This window comes from Monodelphis domestica, chromosome 4 (assembly GCF_027887165.1).
Source record: "Monodelphis domestica isolate mMonDom1 chromosome 4, mMonDom1.pri, whole genome shotgun sequence".
Lineage (NCBI taxonomy): Eukaryota > Metazoa > Chordata > Mammalia > Didelphimorphia > Didelphidae > Monodelphis > Monodelphis domestica.
The window spans coordinates 165,585,905-165,606,534 of record NC_077230.1 but is presented as its reverse complement, the minus strand read 5'-3'; the positions used below and the strand labels follow the sequence as shown (position 1 = coordinate 165,606,534).

General features: G+C 35.9%; 1 protein-coding gene across 1 annotated transcript in view; it reads left to right on the top strand.

Annotated features, from left to right (window-relative positions):
* The window catches only part of LY75 (lymphocyte antigen 75), a 128,660-nt gene extending 108,690 nt beyond the window's left edge, over window positions 1-19,970 (top strand). Inside the window, exons 30-35 of the mRNA XM_007494242.3 lie at window positions 1,386-1,612; window positions 2,967-3,135; window positions 6,521-6,664; window positions 8,891-9,013; window positions 11,732-11,899; window positions 13,704-19,970. Of these exons, the coding sequence (XP_007494304.2) occupies window positions 1,386-1,612; window positions 2,967-3,135; window positions 6,521-6,664; window positions 8,891-9,013; window positions 11,732-11,899; window positions 13,704-13,882 (1,010 nt within the window). The 3' untranslated portion in view covers window positions 13,883-19,970. The remainder of the gene's footprint in view (window positions 1-1,385; window positions 1,613-2,966; window positions 3,136-6,520; window positions 6,665-8,890; window positions 9,014-11,731; window positions 11,900-13,703) is intronic.
* Window positions 19,971-20,630: the final 660 nt, after the last annotated feature.

Sequence of the window (20,630 nt, the reverse complement as noted above, 5' to 3'; positions counted from 1 at the left end):
TAGCACTAAGAACTTACTGATAATGAGAATAACATACTGTTCAGGGATATTATGAAATTTCCCTTAGAATTAAAGAATAGGTTAGACCAGCACCAGCTCTTACTGGAAATGTGAGTCAGTTTTCACAATCCATTGATAAAAAGTAGCCAACTCCTTCCCTCTCTTCATATCATACCATGGTGCTGGAGCAGTGAATGTGTAGAGGGGATGGAATCTCCTTGGGATCCACCTCACTAGATCTCTCTACTATATTCACCAGTCTTAAAATGCTCTCTACATTGGATATCAGTGTCAAACTTCAGAGGGATGGTTCAAATCTAGACCTTTTAAAAGGAAGTAAGGTAAACCAGGGACAGCTAGATAGCAAAATAGATAGAGTGCCAGATCTAGAGTCAGGAAAACTCATCTTCCTGAGTTCAAATCTGACCTCAGACACTCACTAACTGTGTGGTCCTGGGCAAATCATTTAACTCTGTTTGCCTCAGTTTCCTCATCTGTAAAATGAGCTAGAGAAGAGAATGGCAAACAATTCCAGTATGTTTGTCATGAAAATCTTAAATGGGGTCACTAAGAGTCAGACACACCTGAAAAACAGCTGAACAAAAATGAAAAAGGTAAATTAGATATCCTTTTAAGGTATCTGCTACCCTAGATTTTTTTTTCTGTAAAAGAGAATAGTCAGTATCAGAGATCAGGGCCTGTCTTTCATTTTGTCATTGCATCCCATTGATTATAAGTCAATACATGATTGCTGGATTGGATTTAATTCAATCCGAGGTTCATCTAGAAGTTCCTTTATGGAAATCTGACTCTGAGATATCCAGCCCATTCTTCAAAAGCAAATATGAGTTCTATATCTTTTATGAAGCCCTATCTAAGCCAACATTCATGAATCTCACTCCTCAGAATTCCTTACTTGTCACCACACAATTTAACATCTAATAATGCTAGAATTATTTATATATGTATTAGTTTTCCCTCCCCAATTAGACTGCAAAATCCTTAAAGACAGGGATCATTGTCACAAAGTCCCCTAGCATAGCACTGGACACATAACAGGCCTCCACAAATACTTGAGTGATTGATTTGAAACAAGTATTCATCCATTAACTCTAAATATTTTCTTATTTACCAATTTTTAATTTTAATAATTGAGTCTCACAACTTTAGATTAATGCTAGGCATAGTGCCTGGAATATGGTATATATTTCATAAATACTAGTTGATTCACTGAAGTATAGTTTAAATTTGTTTAAATTCACTGTGTGACCCTAGGCAAGTCACTTAACCCCAATTGCCTTAGACAAAGGCAAATATTGTAAGTAAAGGTTTTATTTTTTAACTCGTTTAAATTCAAGCACTAATGCCTTATTTTAAATTCATAGTTGACTACAAGGAAGAATATAATCGTACCCTGCCCCAATTAATTCCATATGAAGATTCTATATATAATGTTGTTCAAAAAAAATTCACATGGTATGAAGCCCTGAGAGAATGTTCCCAGAGTGGGGGCTCTTTAACAAGTGTACATGACAAAAATGGTCAGCTCTTTTTGGAAGACCTTGCAAAACGCGATGGATTTCCATTATGGACTGGACTATCAAATCATGATGTAAGTAGCATATTACAGAACTATGTGTATAAAGCTTTCTTACATATATTCAATCAGCATTATCTTCATTTAGTAGATAGAAGCATTCAGCTCATAAATTATGTATGGATTTTAAATAGATCCTGCCTATAAATCATTAATACAAAAATTACTCTAAATTTGGTGTCTTAGGGATATGATCTCCAAACCTGGCATGATAATTCAGTGTAGTATATTAAATAGAATCTAGATATCAGCACTATTGGGGGATTTTTTTAAAAACAAAACAAAACATTTCTTTCCCTGCTTACCCCTTCCAATCCAAAGAACCCTATGGTGCCCTAGGAATTTCTATAGCTCTGGACCATGTCGTACCATATTTCTCACCAGAATGCTATATTATCTATTGAGATTTTGATGACAGGGAAGAACTATGGAGTAAGACATCATAAAGAACAAACCACCCAGATCCTTTATAAGCCCTCTTTGCCCAGATCCTTTCTTTCTGCGTGCCTAACCCTCCTTCCTTAATTCCAGTAAACAAATTTATTTCTACCTTTTCTGTCTAAATTATAGCTGATACCAATGTATAAAGACAGGGAATCAATTGAAAAATGTAGCCTCTGCAATGATCCTGATACAAGCTAAATGTAGAATAATAAAAAATGATAGTAATAGACTTTGAGATTCTACTACTAGGATTATGATAGACTCTGGGAGATAGTTGCATATAATAATTTAAAGGAAATTTTTATCCATATACTTAGAATGAGATCAGAGGATTATAGACATAGAAGGGACCTTAGCATCCACCCAGTCAATCCCTTCATTTTAAAGATGAAGACCTGAGACCCAAAGAGATAGTCACTTGCCCAAGGTTACTTGCTACCCATGGTACTTTGGGCAAATGACTTAAGTCTCTCCAATTGAGATTCTCCAAGTCTCAATTCTTTATCTATGAAAGAGTTAGACATGATTATCTTTAGGGTCTCTTCTAGTTCTAAATATCTTATCTGTAATTTTAAGAATGCATTTTAAATAAGAAAAAAAATGTAAGATAGCCTCCTAGAAATAGCACTTCATATTTGCCTCAATTTGTAGAACAACTTTTAAAAGAACCAATCATCAGGAGACAGAATAAAACCTCATTAATCTGAATACCCTAATTTTAATTTATTTATAATAAAAAAGTGTTCCAAGTTTGATATAAAATCCTGAAATTAAAGGTCCTAGATCAATAAACCAAATGAATATCCCATCAGAGTACTAAGAAATACAAGACTAATTTATCATTCCACTTTTAAAGTCCATATAGTATTTTATATATTTTAACTAGGATTTAGATTAAGAATCTCATTATTACTGATTAAAATAGGGAAGTAACTCAACTTTCGAATGGTCTGATGGAAGCACACTTGACTACAATCCATTGAAGGAACAAAATTCTACAGGAAATTGTGTCGTATTGGATCCTAAAGGAATTTGGAGACGTGAAAAATGTTACTCCGTTGTGGATGGTGCTATTTGTTACAAACCTAAAAATCGTAAGTCTCAATTTAGAATATTATGTTTGTTGCATGCAGCATTACCATCTTGGCCATGCCTCCTCTAAACACTGGGGCCTGCAGCAGAGAAGATTCACCACTAAGCACCAAGAACCACCCACCATTAAAATGAGACAGAATTTTTACTTTCTCTCTCTCCCTCTCTCCCTTCTGAATGGGCAAGTCAGGATGACAACTCTCTCTTGGACTTTTTACGAAGGAGAAGTTATCTCACTACATTTATACCAGTAATAGAGCAGTAATAGAAATTAAAGATTATCTAGTCTCACCTCCTCATGTTACAGGTAAGGTCCAGAGAGGTTATACAGAATGTCCAAGGTCATGCAGTTTGCATATGACAAGAACTCTTCACAGATTTTAATTATTCTTTATCCATGAATGTATTTATGTTATTTGTAGACACTATAGTAGAAATGAAAATATATGTGAAATTCTTAGCTTTGTATACAGGACTAAGTGTGATATATAATTTTAGAGGACTGGTTCAAAAGCAAACGTTCTTAATCTGGAGTCCAGAGATCCATGAACTTGAATGAGGAAAAAAAAATACATCTTCATTTCAATATAATTGATTTCCTCTGTTATCTTATTCTGAGAAGGGGTCTAGGACACAATCAAAAAGTTAAAGAAAATTTGCCCTAAAAGTCTTTTTCCTAAGATTTTCTGAAAGCTGTGATAGGATATAGTATCCAAGATGTCAATTACTCTATGTTCTTAACCCAAAATTTAAAATATTAAAGTCAGTAATTAATTAGGCACTTACTATGTATCAGGCACTATGGAGTCAAATACAAATAAAAGATGATCCCTGCCTTCAAGAGATGGCACAATCTCATGAAAAGAACTGTATTTGGGGTCAGAGGACCCAAATTCACATCCCAATCCATTGTACTTACAGTGTCTATAATGTTGGTTTCCTTATCTTTAAAATGAGGAAATTGGATTAGATCATCCTTAAGATCCCTTCAAATTCTAAATCCTTTAATCCAATATGAAAAATTTACAATTTGAAGTTCTTTAACTTTTCAAATTGTCATTTGCTGATTATTAGCCATCAGGATATAAACAAATATCTGGATTTGCCTTACTTTCCATTTAATTTAGCCTGGAATGATGAGCTGCCTCTTATTTGAAAGTTTATAGTAAAGATCCAAACCTATAAATGCTCAGAGAGATAATAATGAATATTTATATAGTGCTTTCTTATATGCCGGTCATTAATCAAAGCACATTACAATTATTATCCCATTGATCCTCACAGCAATCCTGGGAGGTGGTGTTATTATTATCCCTGTTTTATAGAGGGGAAAACCAAAAGAAACAGTTGTTAAGTGACTTGCCAACATCATGCACTAGACACGAGTAAGTGTCTGAGGCCAAATTTGAATTCAGATTTTCTTGACTCCATGCCTAACACTTTACTGTGTTGCTGTGTAGTTGTTTCAGGTATGTCTGACCCATCATGACCTCATTTGGGTTTGTTTGTTTGGTTTTTTTTTGGCAAAAAAACAAAACACTACAATGGTTTTACCATTTCTTTCTCCAGCTCACAATGAGGATGAGGAACTGAGGCAAACAGTGTTAAGTGACTTGTCCAGGATTACACATCTAACAAGTCTCTAAGGCCAAATTTTGAACTTAGAAGATAAGTCTGATTCCAGGCTTGGCACTATATCCACTGTGCCACCTGGCTTCCCCAATACTCTTGTAAGGTTTTCCCTTTAAACATAATCTATTAAACATCTTTTGTCCTAAAATAACACCTAAACTTCCCTTTCCGGATCATAGATTATTATAGAAAGAAAAGAAAGAGGCAAGTAAATAATTTCAGTGTTAGGGGGCAGCTGGGTAGCTCAGGGGATTGAGAGCCAGGCTTAGAGACGAGAGGTCCTGGGTTCAAATCTGGCCTCAGACACTTCCCAACTGTGTGACCCTGGGCAAAGCACTTAACCCCCATTGCCTAGCCCTTACTACTCTTCTGCCTTGGAATCAATCCCCAGTATTGATTCCAAGACAAGAAGGTAAGGGTTTAATTTTAATAATAATAATAATAATAATTTCAGTGATATGCCCATGAAACAGTAAATAATGGTACCATTTAAAATAAATGGAAGTTAGGGTGGAATGGCATGATTTATGGAAATATTTTTAGTTAGTACCAAGTTCGGAGGGCCAAAGAAGATATCCTTTAGTAATGAGAGATATAAAAATTTCAGGACTGGGGATGAAAAGAATCCTCAAAACAAAGGTGATCCTGGAAGGCACATGGGCGGTAGATAAGATCCTTGATGAAACTCATCTCAGACGGGAAAAACCAGAGGACTAAAAACTGAACTTGAGAGATTTCAAGTTACATGCTGATGAAAGGAACTGATGAAGATCAGGGTTAATAAAGTAAGACAACACAGTGTCACAAAATCCAAGGAAGGAGAAAATTTCAGCACTTTGAGTTGTTCCCTATCCTTGTTGTTTTTTTTTTCTTCAACATAAAAACCACTTCAAATTTCACTGCTTAAAGAACACCTACAAGTGTGAGATAAGACCTGTGTAGTGTAACAGTGAGAGTATTGGAATCCAGAGTTTGAAGTAAAGACAAAATCCCTTTATTTCAATCCATACCTAAATAAGAATACTCTTTACAACATTCCCAACAAGTAGCCATCTAAAGAACTCTTGGGATGAGGAATTCACTACCTCCCAAAGCAGAGCATTCCATCTTAGAAAAGCTTGCAAACCCTCTATTCAGCACTTCAGAGTAATCACTCAGAAGGTCTGAGTTCTCTTCCATCTCTAAATCTTTGATCCTAATGCCTCTGAGCCTCAATTTCCTTATCTGTAAAATGAGAATGATACTTATTAATAGTTGTTTTTCCTTCACAGAGTTGTTGTGAGGGAAATGCTTTGTAAACTTTACAATTCTATATAAATGACAAGCTTCTTTAAAATGTACTTATTTATTGGAGGGGGAGGAAGGCATCATGGTATAATGAAAAGCACATCTGCTTTGGATTCAAAGGACCTAGTTTCAAATCCTGCCTTTGACTCTATGACCTTGGGAAAATCATTTAACTTTCTTGGCACTCAGCAATAAAATGAAGATGCTAGGGTAGATGTCTTCTAAGATGTCTTCTGCCTCTAAATCTATGATCCTTTGATGGTTGTCTTTTTGTTTCAATAGTTTAAAAAAATATATCCCAGAAAGATGTTTTATTACTAACTGGAACTGGAATTAGATCTATTGAATAAGGTTCCACCTGATGATAGGGCTGCCCTATGCTTCCAACAGAGATGTTTAATTTGATTTAAAAGAAGCAGTTTCTCCTATATTCTTATAAGTAATTATCTTATCAATCTTTTTTTGCAGCTAAAAAGCAGCCCCTTCAAAAATATTCCTCACGATGTCCAGAAACCAAAGGGATCCAGTGGATTCCATTTGGAGATTCCTGTTATACATTTAACAAGTCATTGCACAATTTCTCTGAGGCCAAACAGCTGTGTCCAAAACTTGGTATGATAAACTTCCTTATTATTTAGACTACCTCCGGTTGAGGATAAGCGAATAAAAACAGAACAATTCAGAGGGATTCTTACCATCCTAGGTAACAATCCAATTTTAATGAAAATAGAAACTTGGGAAAAAATTGTTTTTAGTCAGGGTGGTAATGAGTTATATGGCTCATTTAGTTGGGTCTCCTTGGATGCACAGTGATTCATGGAGATCATTTACTCAGATTGGGAGAATGTCCTCTATGTTGGGTATCTAGCATTATGTCCATCTGGTCAGCCTTCTTGCATTAACAATTTAAGCACACAAATGGAAAACCTCATTTAATTATGTTTATTCTCCTCCTGCCTGTGGGGAATCTTCCAGTTTTTATTTATCTAAAAAGCTGTCCTAACTTATGGTATGTGTTGAGAAACAGAGTTGTATTATTATATGTTATTCCAAGTGTAAAACATAAGATAAATTAAGAAAACTCCTAACACTAAAGGAGGTTTAAATGTCAATTTTCTCTGGAGCAATATCTATGGATCTATAGAGCTATCCATGTAGCATTAGCCTTGTCATCATAGACAGCTAAGTGAGACAGTGAATAGAGTTCTGGGTCTGGAGTCAGAGAGACCTGAGTTCTTTCTACCCTCACACACTTCCTAGCTAAATCACTGAACTTTTTCCTCAGTTTACTCAACTATAAAACAAAAATAGTAATAGCAATTACCTACCAGAATTATTGTGATGATAAAATGAGATAAAGTATTCACAAACCACTATATAAATACTCGGGATTATTATTATTTATAATTTGAGACAACATAGGAGTATAATTTCTTAGCATGAAATATATTTAAAACTTACATATTGTGACTTCCTTCTCTGTTCACTATGTTACCAGAAGTTGGCCTGATGACATACTCTTAGGTGTTTACATAAACTGGACAATCACCTTATTCCAAGTCCTTGTTATTGGATGTGGCCTCCTATAGAGGGCAGCTCCCTAACCACAAACCTGGCCCAATCAATTCACAGCATTTGTGAAATACCTACAATATACAAGACTCTAGACTAAGAGCAGAGGATACCAAGAAAGAAGTGGCATAGCCACTGCCCTCAAATAACTTACCTCTTACCAAATAACTTACCAAATAATTCTGACCTCTCATTCTAAAGATCCTCAGCTTGGAAACTGATGAGAAATTGTCATAGAATCATACAATCCTTTTAAAGGTCTATAATTTCCATTGAAATATTCCTCTTCCAAGATTCCTAATTCTTGGGAAGTATGGCAGCATGTTTTCTACAAATTGATGACAAAAACACATGATAACTTACCTGGTCTAGCATTCTACTTACCAGACAAATATTATTTGGCTGCTCTTGCTGTTGAATCATCTTTCAGGCCTGTCCAACTCTTGATGGCCCCATTTGGGGGTTTTCTTGGAAAAATATTATAGTGGTTTGCCAAAACTGAGATGAAAAGGATAAAGTAATTTACCCAGGGATATACAGCTAGAAAGTGTCTGAGACTGGGTTTGAACTCAGGAAGAGGAGTCTTCCTGACTTCATGCCTTCTATCCACTGCCCCATCTAGCTGCCTATAATGACTAAGTGATTGCTACATGGATTAGAGCTCCAGGTGCTATTTTAGGGAACTGCAATGGGCAGGTGAAAGCCCATTTCCATAATAAAATGTATTTGTTTAAATTCTATCATTTAATTGCTATCCTAAAAGAAATAAATTAAAAATTGATATGATGTTTTAGTCAAGTTAATAATGACTGTCTATTTTTCTACCATCTTATTTCCCTAATCATTATCTCTAATTATTTTGACAGAGAAAGTCCAGAAGATTGAATCTTCTGGATCAGAGTGTCAAAACAGCAATATTTCTAAAAAGTTAAAAACCTTCATCTTATCCTTAGAGTCTTCTTTTATTAGCATTCTGGAATTTTAGGGACTCTTCTTTCATACCAACTATCTTTTTAGAAAAATAGAGGAATTTATTGCATAGTTCTAGTAGCTACTAGTTATACACAGCCTTTTTAAAAATTAGTTTCAATATAGATATTTAGGATTTTTAGCAGAAGATGGATTTTTATAGAATTTGTATTACATATTTCTGTATCAACATTTTTCCATGATAGCTTTCTTTAACGTTACTACAGATTCATCATTTGTATGTATGAAAATACCTAAAGTAGATATGCCTTTAATGTACTAATTTTACTACTGCAGATAGTGCAGCAACCATTGTTACCATAAAAAAAGAGGATGAGAACATATTTGTGAGCAGAATGATCAGAGAAAATAATTATGTCACCATGAAAGTCTGGCTTGGATTATCTCAACCCTCTGATGGTAAGAGTTACATTTGTATGTGTTTATTGAGCAGACAGATCTTTAAGTGGGCTCATGGAAATATGTCTCAATTCCAGCCTTATTCAGGAGAATAGAAAATGGTGGGCTTTACAAATAAAATATCTTCATTGTTGTTAAAATCCTCAGGCTCCTGTTCTTTTAGCCTTGGATAAAGGAACCATGGATGTGTAGCCCAGGTGTAATTCAATCAATGAGCATTTATTAAGCACCTACTATGTGAAAGGCACTAGGGATACAAGATGAAAGTCTCCTACCCTAAGAAATTTGTATCATAATGGAAGTGACAATGTATTCAGAAATATGCAAAACATAGAAAGCAGAGAGATGAATTGGGGGAAATGGGAATGAGTTTTGTTTTAGATATGGGAAGTTTAAGATGTCTATGGATCATCCAGTTTGAAATGGTCAATGATTAATAGTAATGATGATGATGATGATGATGATGATAGCTAGTGCTTTAAAGTTCTCAAAGCCTTTTATATGTATTATCTCAGTTGATCTTCATGACAACTCTATGACTTTTGTCATTCTACATTTGTTTCAGTCATTTCCTACTCTTCATGACCCCATTTGGGGTTTTATTGCAAAGAAAAAAGAAGAGTGGTTTACCATTTTCTTCTCCAGCCAATTTTACTGATGAAGAAATTGAGACAAACATTGTTGTGGTTTGTTAAAGGTCATGTATAGCTGAGTCTGGATCTCCTGATTCCAGGACCAGCCCTCTATCCACTGTGCCACTTAGTTGCCCTAAGTGCTATTATTATCCCCATTTTAAAGATAAGGAACCCAAGGCAGAGACTGGGTAAGTGGCTTTCCTAGTATCACACAGCTAAAGAAGTATCCAAGGCAGCATTTAAATTCAGTTCTTCCTGGCTCCAAGTCCAGCATTCTATCAACTATGCCATGAAGCTGCTAAGGAGTGCTGCAGAAACTGGATCTATATATAGAGCCAGCCGTTATCTTCATAGAGAAGTAGATCTGTGGGACCTGATGAGGTCTCTAGGGTAGAGGTGATGAAGAGAGAAGGAACAAGTTAGAGAGTATGATATGGTCACAGTCTTGGGAGTATTTGAAGAACTGACCCATGAAAGAGGAATTATACTTTGTCTGCATGGGCTTAGAGAGCAAAAGGAATTGGGAGCTCCAGGTGGATGCTGAGAGGGAAGGAGGGAGGAGGATTTCCTCTTGATAAAGGAAAAACTTCCCAACAATCCCAAAGTTGGGATGAGATGCTATGGAGAGGGTAGATTCCCCGTCTAGGCTAGAGGACCACTCTTCTTCTGTAATGTGGAAGGGATTCTTGTCAGGTGCACCTTGGAATGGTGTTTGAAGTCCCCTCTGAGAAGCTGTGATTTGATTCTATTAATAAGTCTCCTGGCCTGGTTTGGAAACTTATACATTTCTTAATGAATAAGTGTTACCTATCTTTTCATATAAAGTATTTTATATGAAGTTATATAAAATACCAAAATATAATAATCCAATTTGGGTCATAATGGGCACTTGTTTCTAAGAGTCTTGGATCAAGAACATTGTTTCTACTTTTGTTGACAGAATGCTCTTTGGGACAGTTAGGAGGCCCAGCAGATTAAGAGCCAGATCTAGAGATGGGAGGTCCTAAATTCAAATCTGGTCTCAGATATTTGCTAGTTGTGTGACCCTGGGCAAGTCATTTAACCCCTATTGCCTAGCCCTTACCACTCTTCCATCATGGAACCAATATACAGTATTGTTCTAAGACAGAAGGTAAGGATTAAAAAAAGACCATGTTCTGACAAAAGGAAAGCAGTTTCATTTTAAATTTCTAGGACCCACCTCACTGGGATTGGGCTGCCTGACACTCTGTATCCTGAATATTTTTCACATTTGTGTTCTCACCCCTCAGTATACCACATCATGCTCAAAAGATTAATTCTTGTGGGGCAGCTAGGTAGCTCAGTGGATTGAGAGCCAGACCTAGAGATGGGAGGTCCTAGGTTCAAATCTGGCCTCAGACATTTCCCAGCTGTGTGACCCTGGGCAAGTCACTTGACCCCCATTGCCTAGCCCTTACCACTCTTCTGCCTTGGAGCCAATATACAGTATTGACTCCAAGATGGAAGGTAAGGGTTTAAAAAAAAAAAAGATTAATTCTTGACAGTGATTGTTACAGGCAAGCTGGGTAATAGAGGGGATTGTGTGCCTGGCCTGGACTCAGGAAGAGAAATCTTCCAATTCTGACTACATATACTAACTAGTTGTGTGAACCTGAGCAAGTCTCTTAACCCTGTTTGCCTTAGTTTCCTCCTCTGTAAAAAATGGACTGGAGAAGGAAATGGCAAACCACTCTAGGATCTTTGCCAAGAAAACCCCAAATGAAAAGTCAGACACAATTGCACAGCAACAACAATGATTGCTACAAGTGAAATGATCAATATTTGCACCACGCCATAAGACCTAAAGAATTAATGGCAAGCACTATTTCACTGGTGGAGTTTCAGTAGGAGGCTTATGATGTTAAGTTCACTTGGCCAGGACAAAGAGAACGGATTGGGGCTATTTCTAAATGTTAAAAGGAGATTTGGAGTGAAGGTGCCTTTAACCAAACTACACATTGTAAGAAATGGAACTCTCTTCATGCTTCAGAATCTTCTCCTAGCTTTACTTGAAATTCTAGACGTGCTAACCAAACCTTACTATAATATGCCCTTCCTACAGATCAGACTTGGAGCTGGTTGGATGGTTCAGCAGCAGAATACGTCAAATGGGGAAATGAAAGTATGACTGTTAGTGGCAAGTGTAGCATCTTGCTGGCTTCAAGTGAAACATGGACCAAAGTCAAATGTGATCAAGGCCTCAGAAGAGTTGTCTGCAAAGTCCCTATGGGTAAGTTTTGACTTGGTCTTAAGCAGAATGTGTAAAGGTTTAATCTGAATTAAAATACTTCTTTAGAGTAGCGTCTAGCCAGAAAATAATACACATATTAAGCATGGGCAAAGGCTTCTCAGTCCTTGAAATGGCACACCACCAAATTATGGAGCACTGTTTTGTATAGATATTATGAGGAAACTTGGAGAAATGCAAGACCTAGCTGAGAACTCATTTCAAAACTAACCACCACCAAGTGGCACAGTAGGAATAGAATGTTGAGCTTGGAGTCAAGAAGACCTGAAATCAAATTTGGCCTCAGATACTTACTAACTGTGTGACCCTAGGCAAGTCACTTCACCTTGTTTACCTCAGTTTCCTCAACTATAAAATGAGCTGGAAAAGTAAATGGTGAATCACTCTAGTATCTCTGCCAAGAAAACCCCAGTGGAGTCACAAAGAGTCAGGCGTGACTGAAATGGCTGAACAACCATAAACCATATTAACCTCCATAAATTAACTAACTTCTGTTGGGGAAAAGTTGAAGCTAATTCATTTGGGAAAAAAAAACTTTTAAAAATGTAATTTAATTAAGGCAGCATAGTATAATAGAAGAGGCCAAATTTGGTATAAAACAAAACAAAACAAATTTACTACCCCAGTGATCCTGAGACAAATCACTTAACCTCTCTATACCTCAGTTTCCTCATCTGTAAAATTAGATTAGAGGAGATGATGGTCTCTTCCAGCTCTAAATTTAGAGTCATGTGAATGCGTAGAAACTTGAACTTCCATCATTTCATGTGTACTTTCTTCCCTTCTTTCCTCAGACCCATTAAATTTCATGGTAACTTTGAATCTATGGTTGGATTGTTTTTAATTGTTACTAGCTACTGAAAATCTTCAGGGGGAAACATAATTACACAGATGTTTCATCATTCACTGGTACCAGAGTATAAAATACCACATTAATGATTCTATTTCTGTGGGAAAAGCTTCTGAATTTTTCACAATTCAGCATTTCTTTCCATGTGGGTGTTGGAGGTGGGAGGAAAACATAATACATTCCCGTTTCAGTGAGCAGAATATTAAAGATGAAACACTGATGCTGATTTATTAATCACTATATAGTGTGAATTGTGGAAAGCTAAACATTTACAGCTTAAATCACCCTAGTGACTTGATCATTTAAAAATTAAATAGTATTAAGCAATTCTCAAATAACAGTTTAACAGGGCAATGGAAAATTTTCTATAATTATAGCTCAATCCAATGCAAGAAGAGTTTTTAGCAACTTGTCTAGGATCAAAAAATATAAATACTGGAGTATGATGCTCTAAAAAGACTACTCTGAGAATGAGAATTGTAAATGTTTCTTGATCTTTTTGGAATAAATTTTCATAATTCAAGAGAATATTAATTAAATGCATTTTATGTAGTAAATTTTTTCTCAAATTAATTAAAGTACAAAAATGGCTGAAATTAATTAAGAATAAGAATAGATCACATTTATATAGCATTCTAAGATGTGCAAAATGCTTTACAAACATAATTTCATTTGATCTTTGCCACCATGGGGGTAGGTTTTATTATTATCCCCATTCTACAGATGAGGAAACTAAGTCAGATGAAGAAGTGATTTGTACACAGTCAGACAGCTAGGAAGAATCTGATGGAAACAAGCATTATTGAACTTAGCATTAGCATTTTATGTATACTGGGCCGAATTAATGTGCTTTTTTACATGCTTTTACAAAACCAAAAATATTGATTATCTTTTTCCTCTCATTTTTTCCAACATCCAATATCTTCTCTACTACAGGAACAAACTACAGAGGAGTGGCTATCGCAATTGCTGTTCTGTTTTCCTTAGCTTTAGTTTGTGGACTGATTTGGTACCTCTACCAAAAGAAACGTTTCCACTGGGCTGGCTTCTCTTTGGTGCGCTATGACCATGGGGTGAATGAAGATGAGATTGTGCTTCCATCATTCCATGACTGATTTTCTTAAGCCTATTGACTTGCCTTTTGTTAAAGAACATTACATTTTCAAATATATTGCAAGGAGCATGGTGTCTATCTTCAACTGGACCATATTTAAAGCCTTTAGGAACATTTTAGGTCCCTAAAATTTTGGTGTTTTTTTCAGATATTCATACTTATAGGCCCATGCCAGTTTTTATTATTTCAATTATTAGAGTGGAGAGACTAGGTTAAAAAACCAAATTGCAAATAGGACAGTTAGTGAATGGACATTGAACTGACCATGTCACCTCGTAGGATACAGAATACACAAGAAAATGAATGAATGCTATTGTTCTAGTCATGCATCTCTAATTGATAGAAAAACTGAAAGCAGAAGTTGCATTCTGCCTCCTGAACAATGTAGCTTCCATATTTGTACAGTTTAAAATCAGTATACACTGGTTATAAAAGAAAAAGTGTATAATCAGCAAGCAACCAAATGTAAGTATGACTGGAGGTGAGTGTGGTTTTCCCCACTATTGATATAGTCTTTGACCAAGGACTAGAGATAGGAGTTAAAGAGAAGGAGGAAAAGGAGAAGCAATGGGAGATCTTTTCCTAATGTGAAACAATGAGAAAATGTTGACTGACTCATTCAGTGCTTTGTAAAATGCCAACATTTGGCACAATGTTTCTAGTACTACTCATTTTGATGATAACTAAGATTTCTTTCCTCTTTAAAAAATCCCTTTCCTATTCATTATTTTGCTTAGAATGTTATGGCTTCTAACCTTTAAAAGACTGCTTCTTCTTTTTCTAAGGTATGGGAGTTGGGGGATGCTATTTTCAAGCTGTATGGGCATTTAGTGTTTACCCCATTATCGTGACAGTGTTTTTATACAATTACATATGTACTGAAGGTCATTGTTTCCCATCAAAGGGAACCAACTACAGCAGCAACTGGAAAATGAGACATGATATACCTCACTGGACTAATTTTTGGCTAAGACAATTTCAACTAAGACTGCTTTCCTGTGCTTTTTTTTTCTTCTTCAGACAAGAATCAAGGACATATATGAGCAAACAATTGTTAAATATTTATAAAGTGCCAGGGGCTGTGTTAAGCACTGGCTATACAAAAAAAGACAAAAGCGGTGTCCGCCGTTAAGGAGTTCCTATTCTAATTAGGGGAAGAAGCAGCATCTAAACAAGTCAATACAAGATAACCTTAAAGGGGAAATTAGGACTATAAAGAGATAATGGATGTATCCCATACTTGTAAACATAGAGATTTTTAAGTTGAAATTTAAATTACAATTCCTAATATAATATTTAATATTATGATTTGTCAAGGAATATTAATTTTACATGGCTAATGCTATAATGTTTTATAATTTGGTGCCTAGTTCTAATGATGGCGCCCTCTGGCAATGCTAATTTTGTATAAATGTTTTATTCAGTATTCTACTTATAAATATTTGCACTTCTGAGAATTTTTGTATACCAATATGCATAGTTTTATTTTATAGCTTGCTCCCAAGGCTATTAAATTATGTTAAAATTGTGGATAGTTTTCCAAATCAGTCTTAATATACTTGGAAAAAAGCTTGTTTTATTGAACTAAACAAATGCCTTAAGTCCATCATACTGGTTTATTTGCCCTATTGCACAATGTAGCATCTGAGTCTATATCACTAAAAGAACTAAGACAAATGTATTTATGGGAGGTGTGCAAATATGTACAGTAACTGTGCCTTAAAAAGTTTTTTAATTAAAAAAATTAAAATGTATTCTTTTGGGTAATGATTTTTCCAGATTGGTATTTGTTATGTCTAGAGAATGATATTATGAGAAAATAAATCCCAATTAATATTACCTGCCAATCAAATCTTTAATCAATGGTATAAAATGAAATTGTCATCTATACATTTCTAATAGGCCCATTTTCATCAATTGGGAACTGACTCATTCAGAAAATAATACATATATTTTCTGGATTTCTTGGATAAGCCAAAACTGACTGCCACTTAAATTCAGTAACAGGCTGTCTGTTTCAATATGGACAAGTTTGGAGGAGGAAGGGGGAAAGGGAAGAGCCTTAGGGAAAACTGATGTATATATACATTTATGAGAGAGGACCACATTGAGCCTATGGCATAGGCAAAGTAACTGTAGAGGTGGTATAATTGAAGTGGTACCTCAAAATCAATCTACACTGTTATCTTTTTCATGACAAATAGCTGCCCAATCTATGAGAGATAGTTTGCCCACCTACCTATCCAACAAAATCCTGAGATCTACAACAGATCAAATAATCTAGAAAATCAATGAGAAACTCCAGGAAGTAACATCTTCCACCCCAAAACTGCACAAAAAGTAGACCATGACAAAAGGGGAAAGGGCCCCCCTCTAGCAAAGTAAACACTAGTTTGAACAAACTATGTACCTGGAAATGGAACACTCTTCTGAGAAAACTCGAGGGTAGAGATCTTAGAAGCCCTGGAGAGTGGCAATGATTAGCCAGCAATGGTGCCAACCAACAAGAGCTACAATGATCAGATCCTAACAGCTCAGGATCAAGGACTCTGAGGTCCTTAGCACTTCATTATGGGTTGCCAGGGAGAGACCTGAAGATGCTGTATTCTGAACCTCAGATTATAAGGAAGGGGGGAACATTTTAAATCAGGGGAAGTCAATGCAAAACCCAGGGGAACCTAGGATAAGATTAAGTGGGGCCAACATCCCATTCAGGAGTTTGGTGGGAGCATAGAGGGAAAAGCTAGACTCTGCCACAAAGTCCCAATTCTGGAGTTTTGAGCTGCAGGGAGCTAAGGCAATCAGGTGTCTTTATTGTCTTTCCAATGTGGGTAGCAGGAGTTCCCCAGACCATCTAAGGAGAGGCAAACCAGCCCAGGTCAGAAATCAGTCAATCAGTGAACATTTATTTAGCACCTCCTATGTGCCAGACACTGTTCTAAAGCACTAGGGATACAAAAAAAAAAAGTAAAGATGTAAGTCATATGCATAGAAGTAGTGATTGAAATGATAGGACTAAATGAGATTTCCAAGGAAGGAAATGGAGAGAAAATAAGTGCTATAGACAGATCCTTGGAAGACATATATTAAGAGTTTAGAAAGAGAATGAAAGAGGTGGGTAGAATAACTTATAAATAGCCAGACCTGGAGTCTGTGGACCTGGGTTCAAATCTGGCCTCAGAAACTTCATAGCTCTGTGACTCTGGGGAAGCCACTTAACCCCTATTGCATAGCCTGTACTGCTCTTCTGCCTTAGAAATGATGCTAAGTAAAACTGTGGGAGTGAAAACACCAAAGAAAAACAACTGCTCAATGACCTGGATCGAAGGGGATATGATTGGGGATATAGACTCTAAATGAACATCCTAGTGCAAATAGCAACAGCATGGAAATGGGTTCTGATCAAGGACACATGCAATACCCAGTGGAATTGCATGTCAGCTATGGGAGGGGAGGGAGGAATAGAAAATGATTTTTGTAACCAAAAAATAATGTTTGAAATTGACCAAATAAAATAAAATAAAGTTTAAAAAAAAAAGAATCTCTCATAAAGAAAAAAAAAGAAATGATACTAAGTGAAGAGGATAGATATGATGATTTGATAAATGATGGGCCAGGAAGGTGTGGTATCTCTTAAAGCAAAGGGAATATAGATAGTCTACAATAGTAAGGAGTAATCAACAGCCTAAAGTTTTAGATGTAAAGGAGCATAAGAGCTGAGAAAATTTGAGTGATCTTTTTATTTTCCCTTTCTTTTTTGTTTTTTAAGAATAGGTCTTCCTGACTCCCCCACGCTGGCCTGATTGACCTATAAGCTTTGATCGGTTCTTTTTCCAATCTAGGTCAGGTTGCCCATCCTCATGCAGCCCAGTGGGTCCTCCTCAGTTCCAGGGGCTCCCCATATTGGTGCCAGACCAAGTGAAGACTATTGATCTGACTTAGCTATACTGAACACCAGAATTTAGGAATTCACCAGCCTCAATCTTTCTAGCAGCAAGGCTTATAAGACCATTAGAAGAATAGTTTTAATAAAATGGTTGGAATAGATAAAATGGAAGCATTCCTCTGGGTTCCCAAATGAAAAATTACATACTATCACCTGTATGGATTTCAGGTCTTTGCCCCTCTCATACTCTATTTGGAGATATTTTTCTAGCCCCTGGAAGCTACTGTTCTCTCACCTTCAGCTTCTTCCCCCTATTCTTGATTGAGCACAAAAAATTTCCTCCAGCTTTTGTGGTTATGTTGAAAGATCCACTTGCTTTGGCATTGTCAGCTCAGTGATCTTCAGATCAAAGTTTCCTCCTTCTTCATCCCTCCGCCCGGGTTTTCCCATATCTTACTCTTAGAAGGAGCCTGTTTTCCAATTTGACGATATTGATTTTGGATCTTGTACCTCCTTGCCCTAGCACTCTTTTCTTCAGTTAAGCAGAGGGGACAACAAAGACAATAGATACCCTTCTGTGCTCTTACTCTACTGGTCCCAATCACTCTCAGGCTCTCAACATGATGAATATATAAAGAACTAAGGCATCATTTGGCTTTATATAATATTACCAAGATAATTTCATAATAATTCCATTAATGTATTATGTCCAAACCTCATTGCATTGGAAATTTAATTTGGCAAATATTTCTCAAGTATATGTTCTGTGTGGATCACTATGAAAGAGTATGGGGTAGATTTAGAATTTGAAGAAAATATAACTCCTGTTCTCAGGGACATTAGTCTCTAGACCCTGGTACAGACCCCCAGAGGGATCCATGGATAGATTTCAAAGGATCCAGGAACTCAATTAGGGAGAAAACAAAACAATAATTTTCAATATAATTGAATTTTTTTTGCAATCCTATGCATTTGATGCATTGAAAAAGAGTATTCTGAGAAGAGATGTATAGGATTCCCCAGATTGCCAAAGGGATCCATGAAACAAAAGCATACACACCCTTTCCTAGCCCCATCTCACATCATCCTCCACCTTTGGTACATTAAGTCATTGTTGGTGGATCTGTGAACTATTCTAGCCATTTTGGAAAGTAGTTTTGGAACTATGACCCCAAAATGTATTAAACCTAGCAATATCACTATTATCATCCCTAAGAGACAAAAGAAAGATGAAAAGGATCCATGTCTAAAAAGATATTTATATTGACTCTTAATTGTGGCAAAGAATTGGAAATTGGGGGGATGCCTTTCAATTGAGAAATGACATACCAGTTATTTCGTATGTATATGATGAATTACTACTAAGCTATATATAAGAAATGAGGAGGACAATGGTTTTAGAAAAAACTGGGAAAACTTATATGAACTGATGCAACATGAAGTTAGCAAAGCCAGGAAAACAATTTATACTATATCAACAATACTTAAGATACAGAGTAACTGCAATAATTGCACAATTATCTGCAGATCATGTACAGTTCCAAAATGTTTATTCAGGATGAAGCTAAAGATTTTTCTGGATCTCTCTTTCTTTCTCCCCAAACCCAATACTTGCTTTTTTCCCCCTTTACTTCTTTACTTTACTACAAGTTAAATGCATAAAATCTAAAAAACTAAAGAAAAGGTAGCATTAATTGCTGATAAAAGTCTAATATGTCACCTCCTTCTAGGTAATACTGTATTTAATATTTTCTAATGGCAAAAGGAGTGCATAATATAAAGAATTTCAGCCATTAATAAGGCCAAGAGCAGAGAATCTTTGAATCCAGGGGACTTTTAGCCCCCCCATCAAAAAAAAAAAAGTAACACCATGTAATTGATCCTGATAAATTCTTTGAATACATATATTCAGGCTAAGAACTTGAATCTTGACCCATACCAGCTTTGTGATTCTAGTCAAGTCATTTAACCACTTAATTCTCTAGGTACTCTATTTTTAACCCTTACTTTCTCCCTTAGAAACAATACTAAGTATAAGTTCTAAAACGGAAGAACAATAAGAAAATGGGGTTAATTGACTTGTCTAGAATCATACAGCTAGAAAGTGTCTGAGGCTATATTTGAACCCAGGACCTCCATGTCTGACTCTCTATCCACTGAGCTACCTAGCGGCCCCTTACTCTAGGTATGCTTATAGCTAATCTATTTTGAAAAGGAATTTCCTCACCTGGGAGTTCCCAGTATTAGTGAAATTATAGGTTCTGTATCTATCCTTATACATACATACATATATATGCTTCCTGTTACATTTGTATATATACATATATATATATATACAGATATATGTATACAAACAATACTCACAAATACACATATGTGTCCATCTTTTCTTGGCTTTCTCTCTGGCAAAGAGAATATTAGGAGGCAGCTGTATCAGTTCTCCCCTTCAGTTCTTCTCATGTAGCCGAGTAAGAGATCTAGCTTGGTCTAACTAGCAGGTGTCTATTAGTAATTCAATTCTATCTTCTTCAAATATATGCTTTTACTTTTACACATAAACCTGTGTGTACCCTTCATATTATTAAAATGTCATATTTTTAAGATTACTGTTAAAAATTACTATTAAACATTCTTAATTTTTCAAATCTATTTTTCTTGGATTCATATATATTTACTGAGCTAGAAATTTTATCCAAAGTCCATATGCTTACATTTCTTATTAACCATGTAATACACCATCCATCTAATGGTTCCCAAAATACAAACAAGAATGTTGTGCTGCTCCCCCTAGTGGATTACCATAAGAACTAAGTGATATAATTTAAAATGTCAGATTTAATTTTGTGAAGCTACCTAGATGACA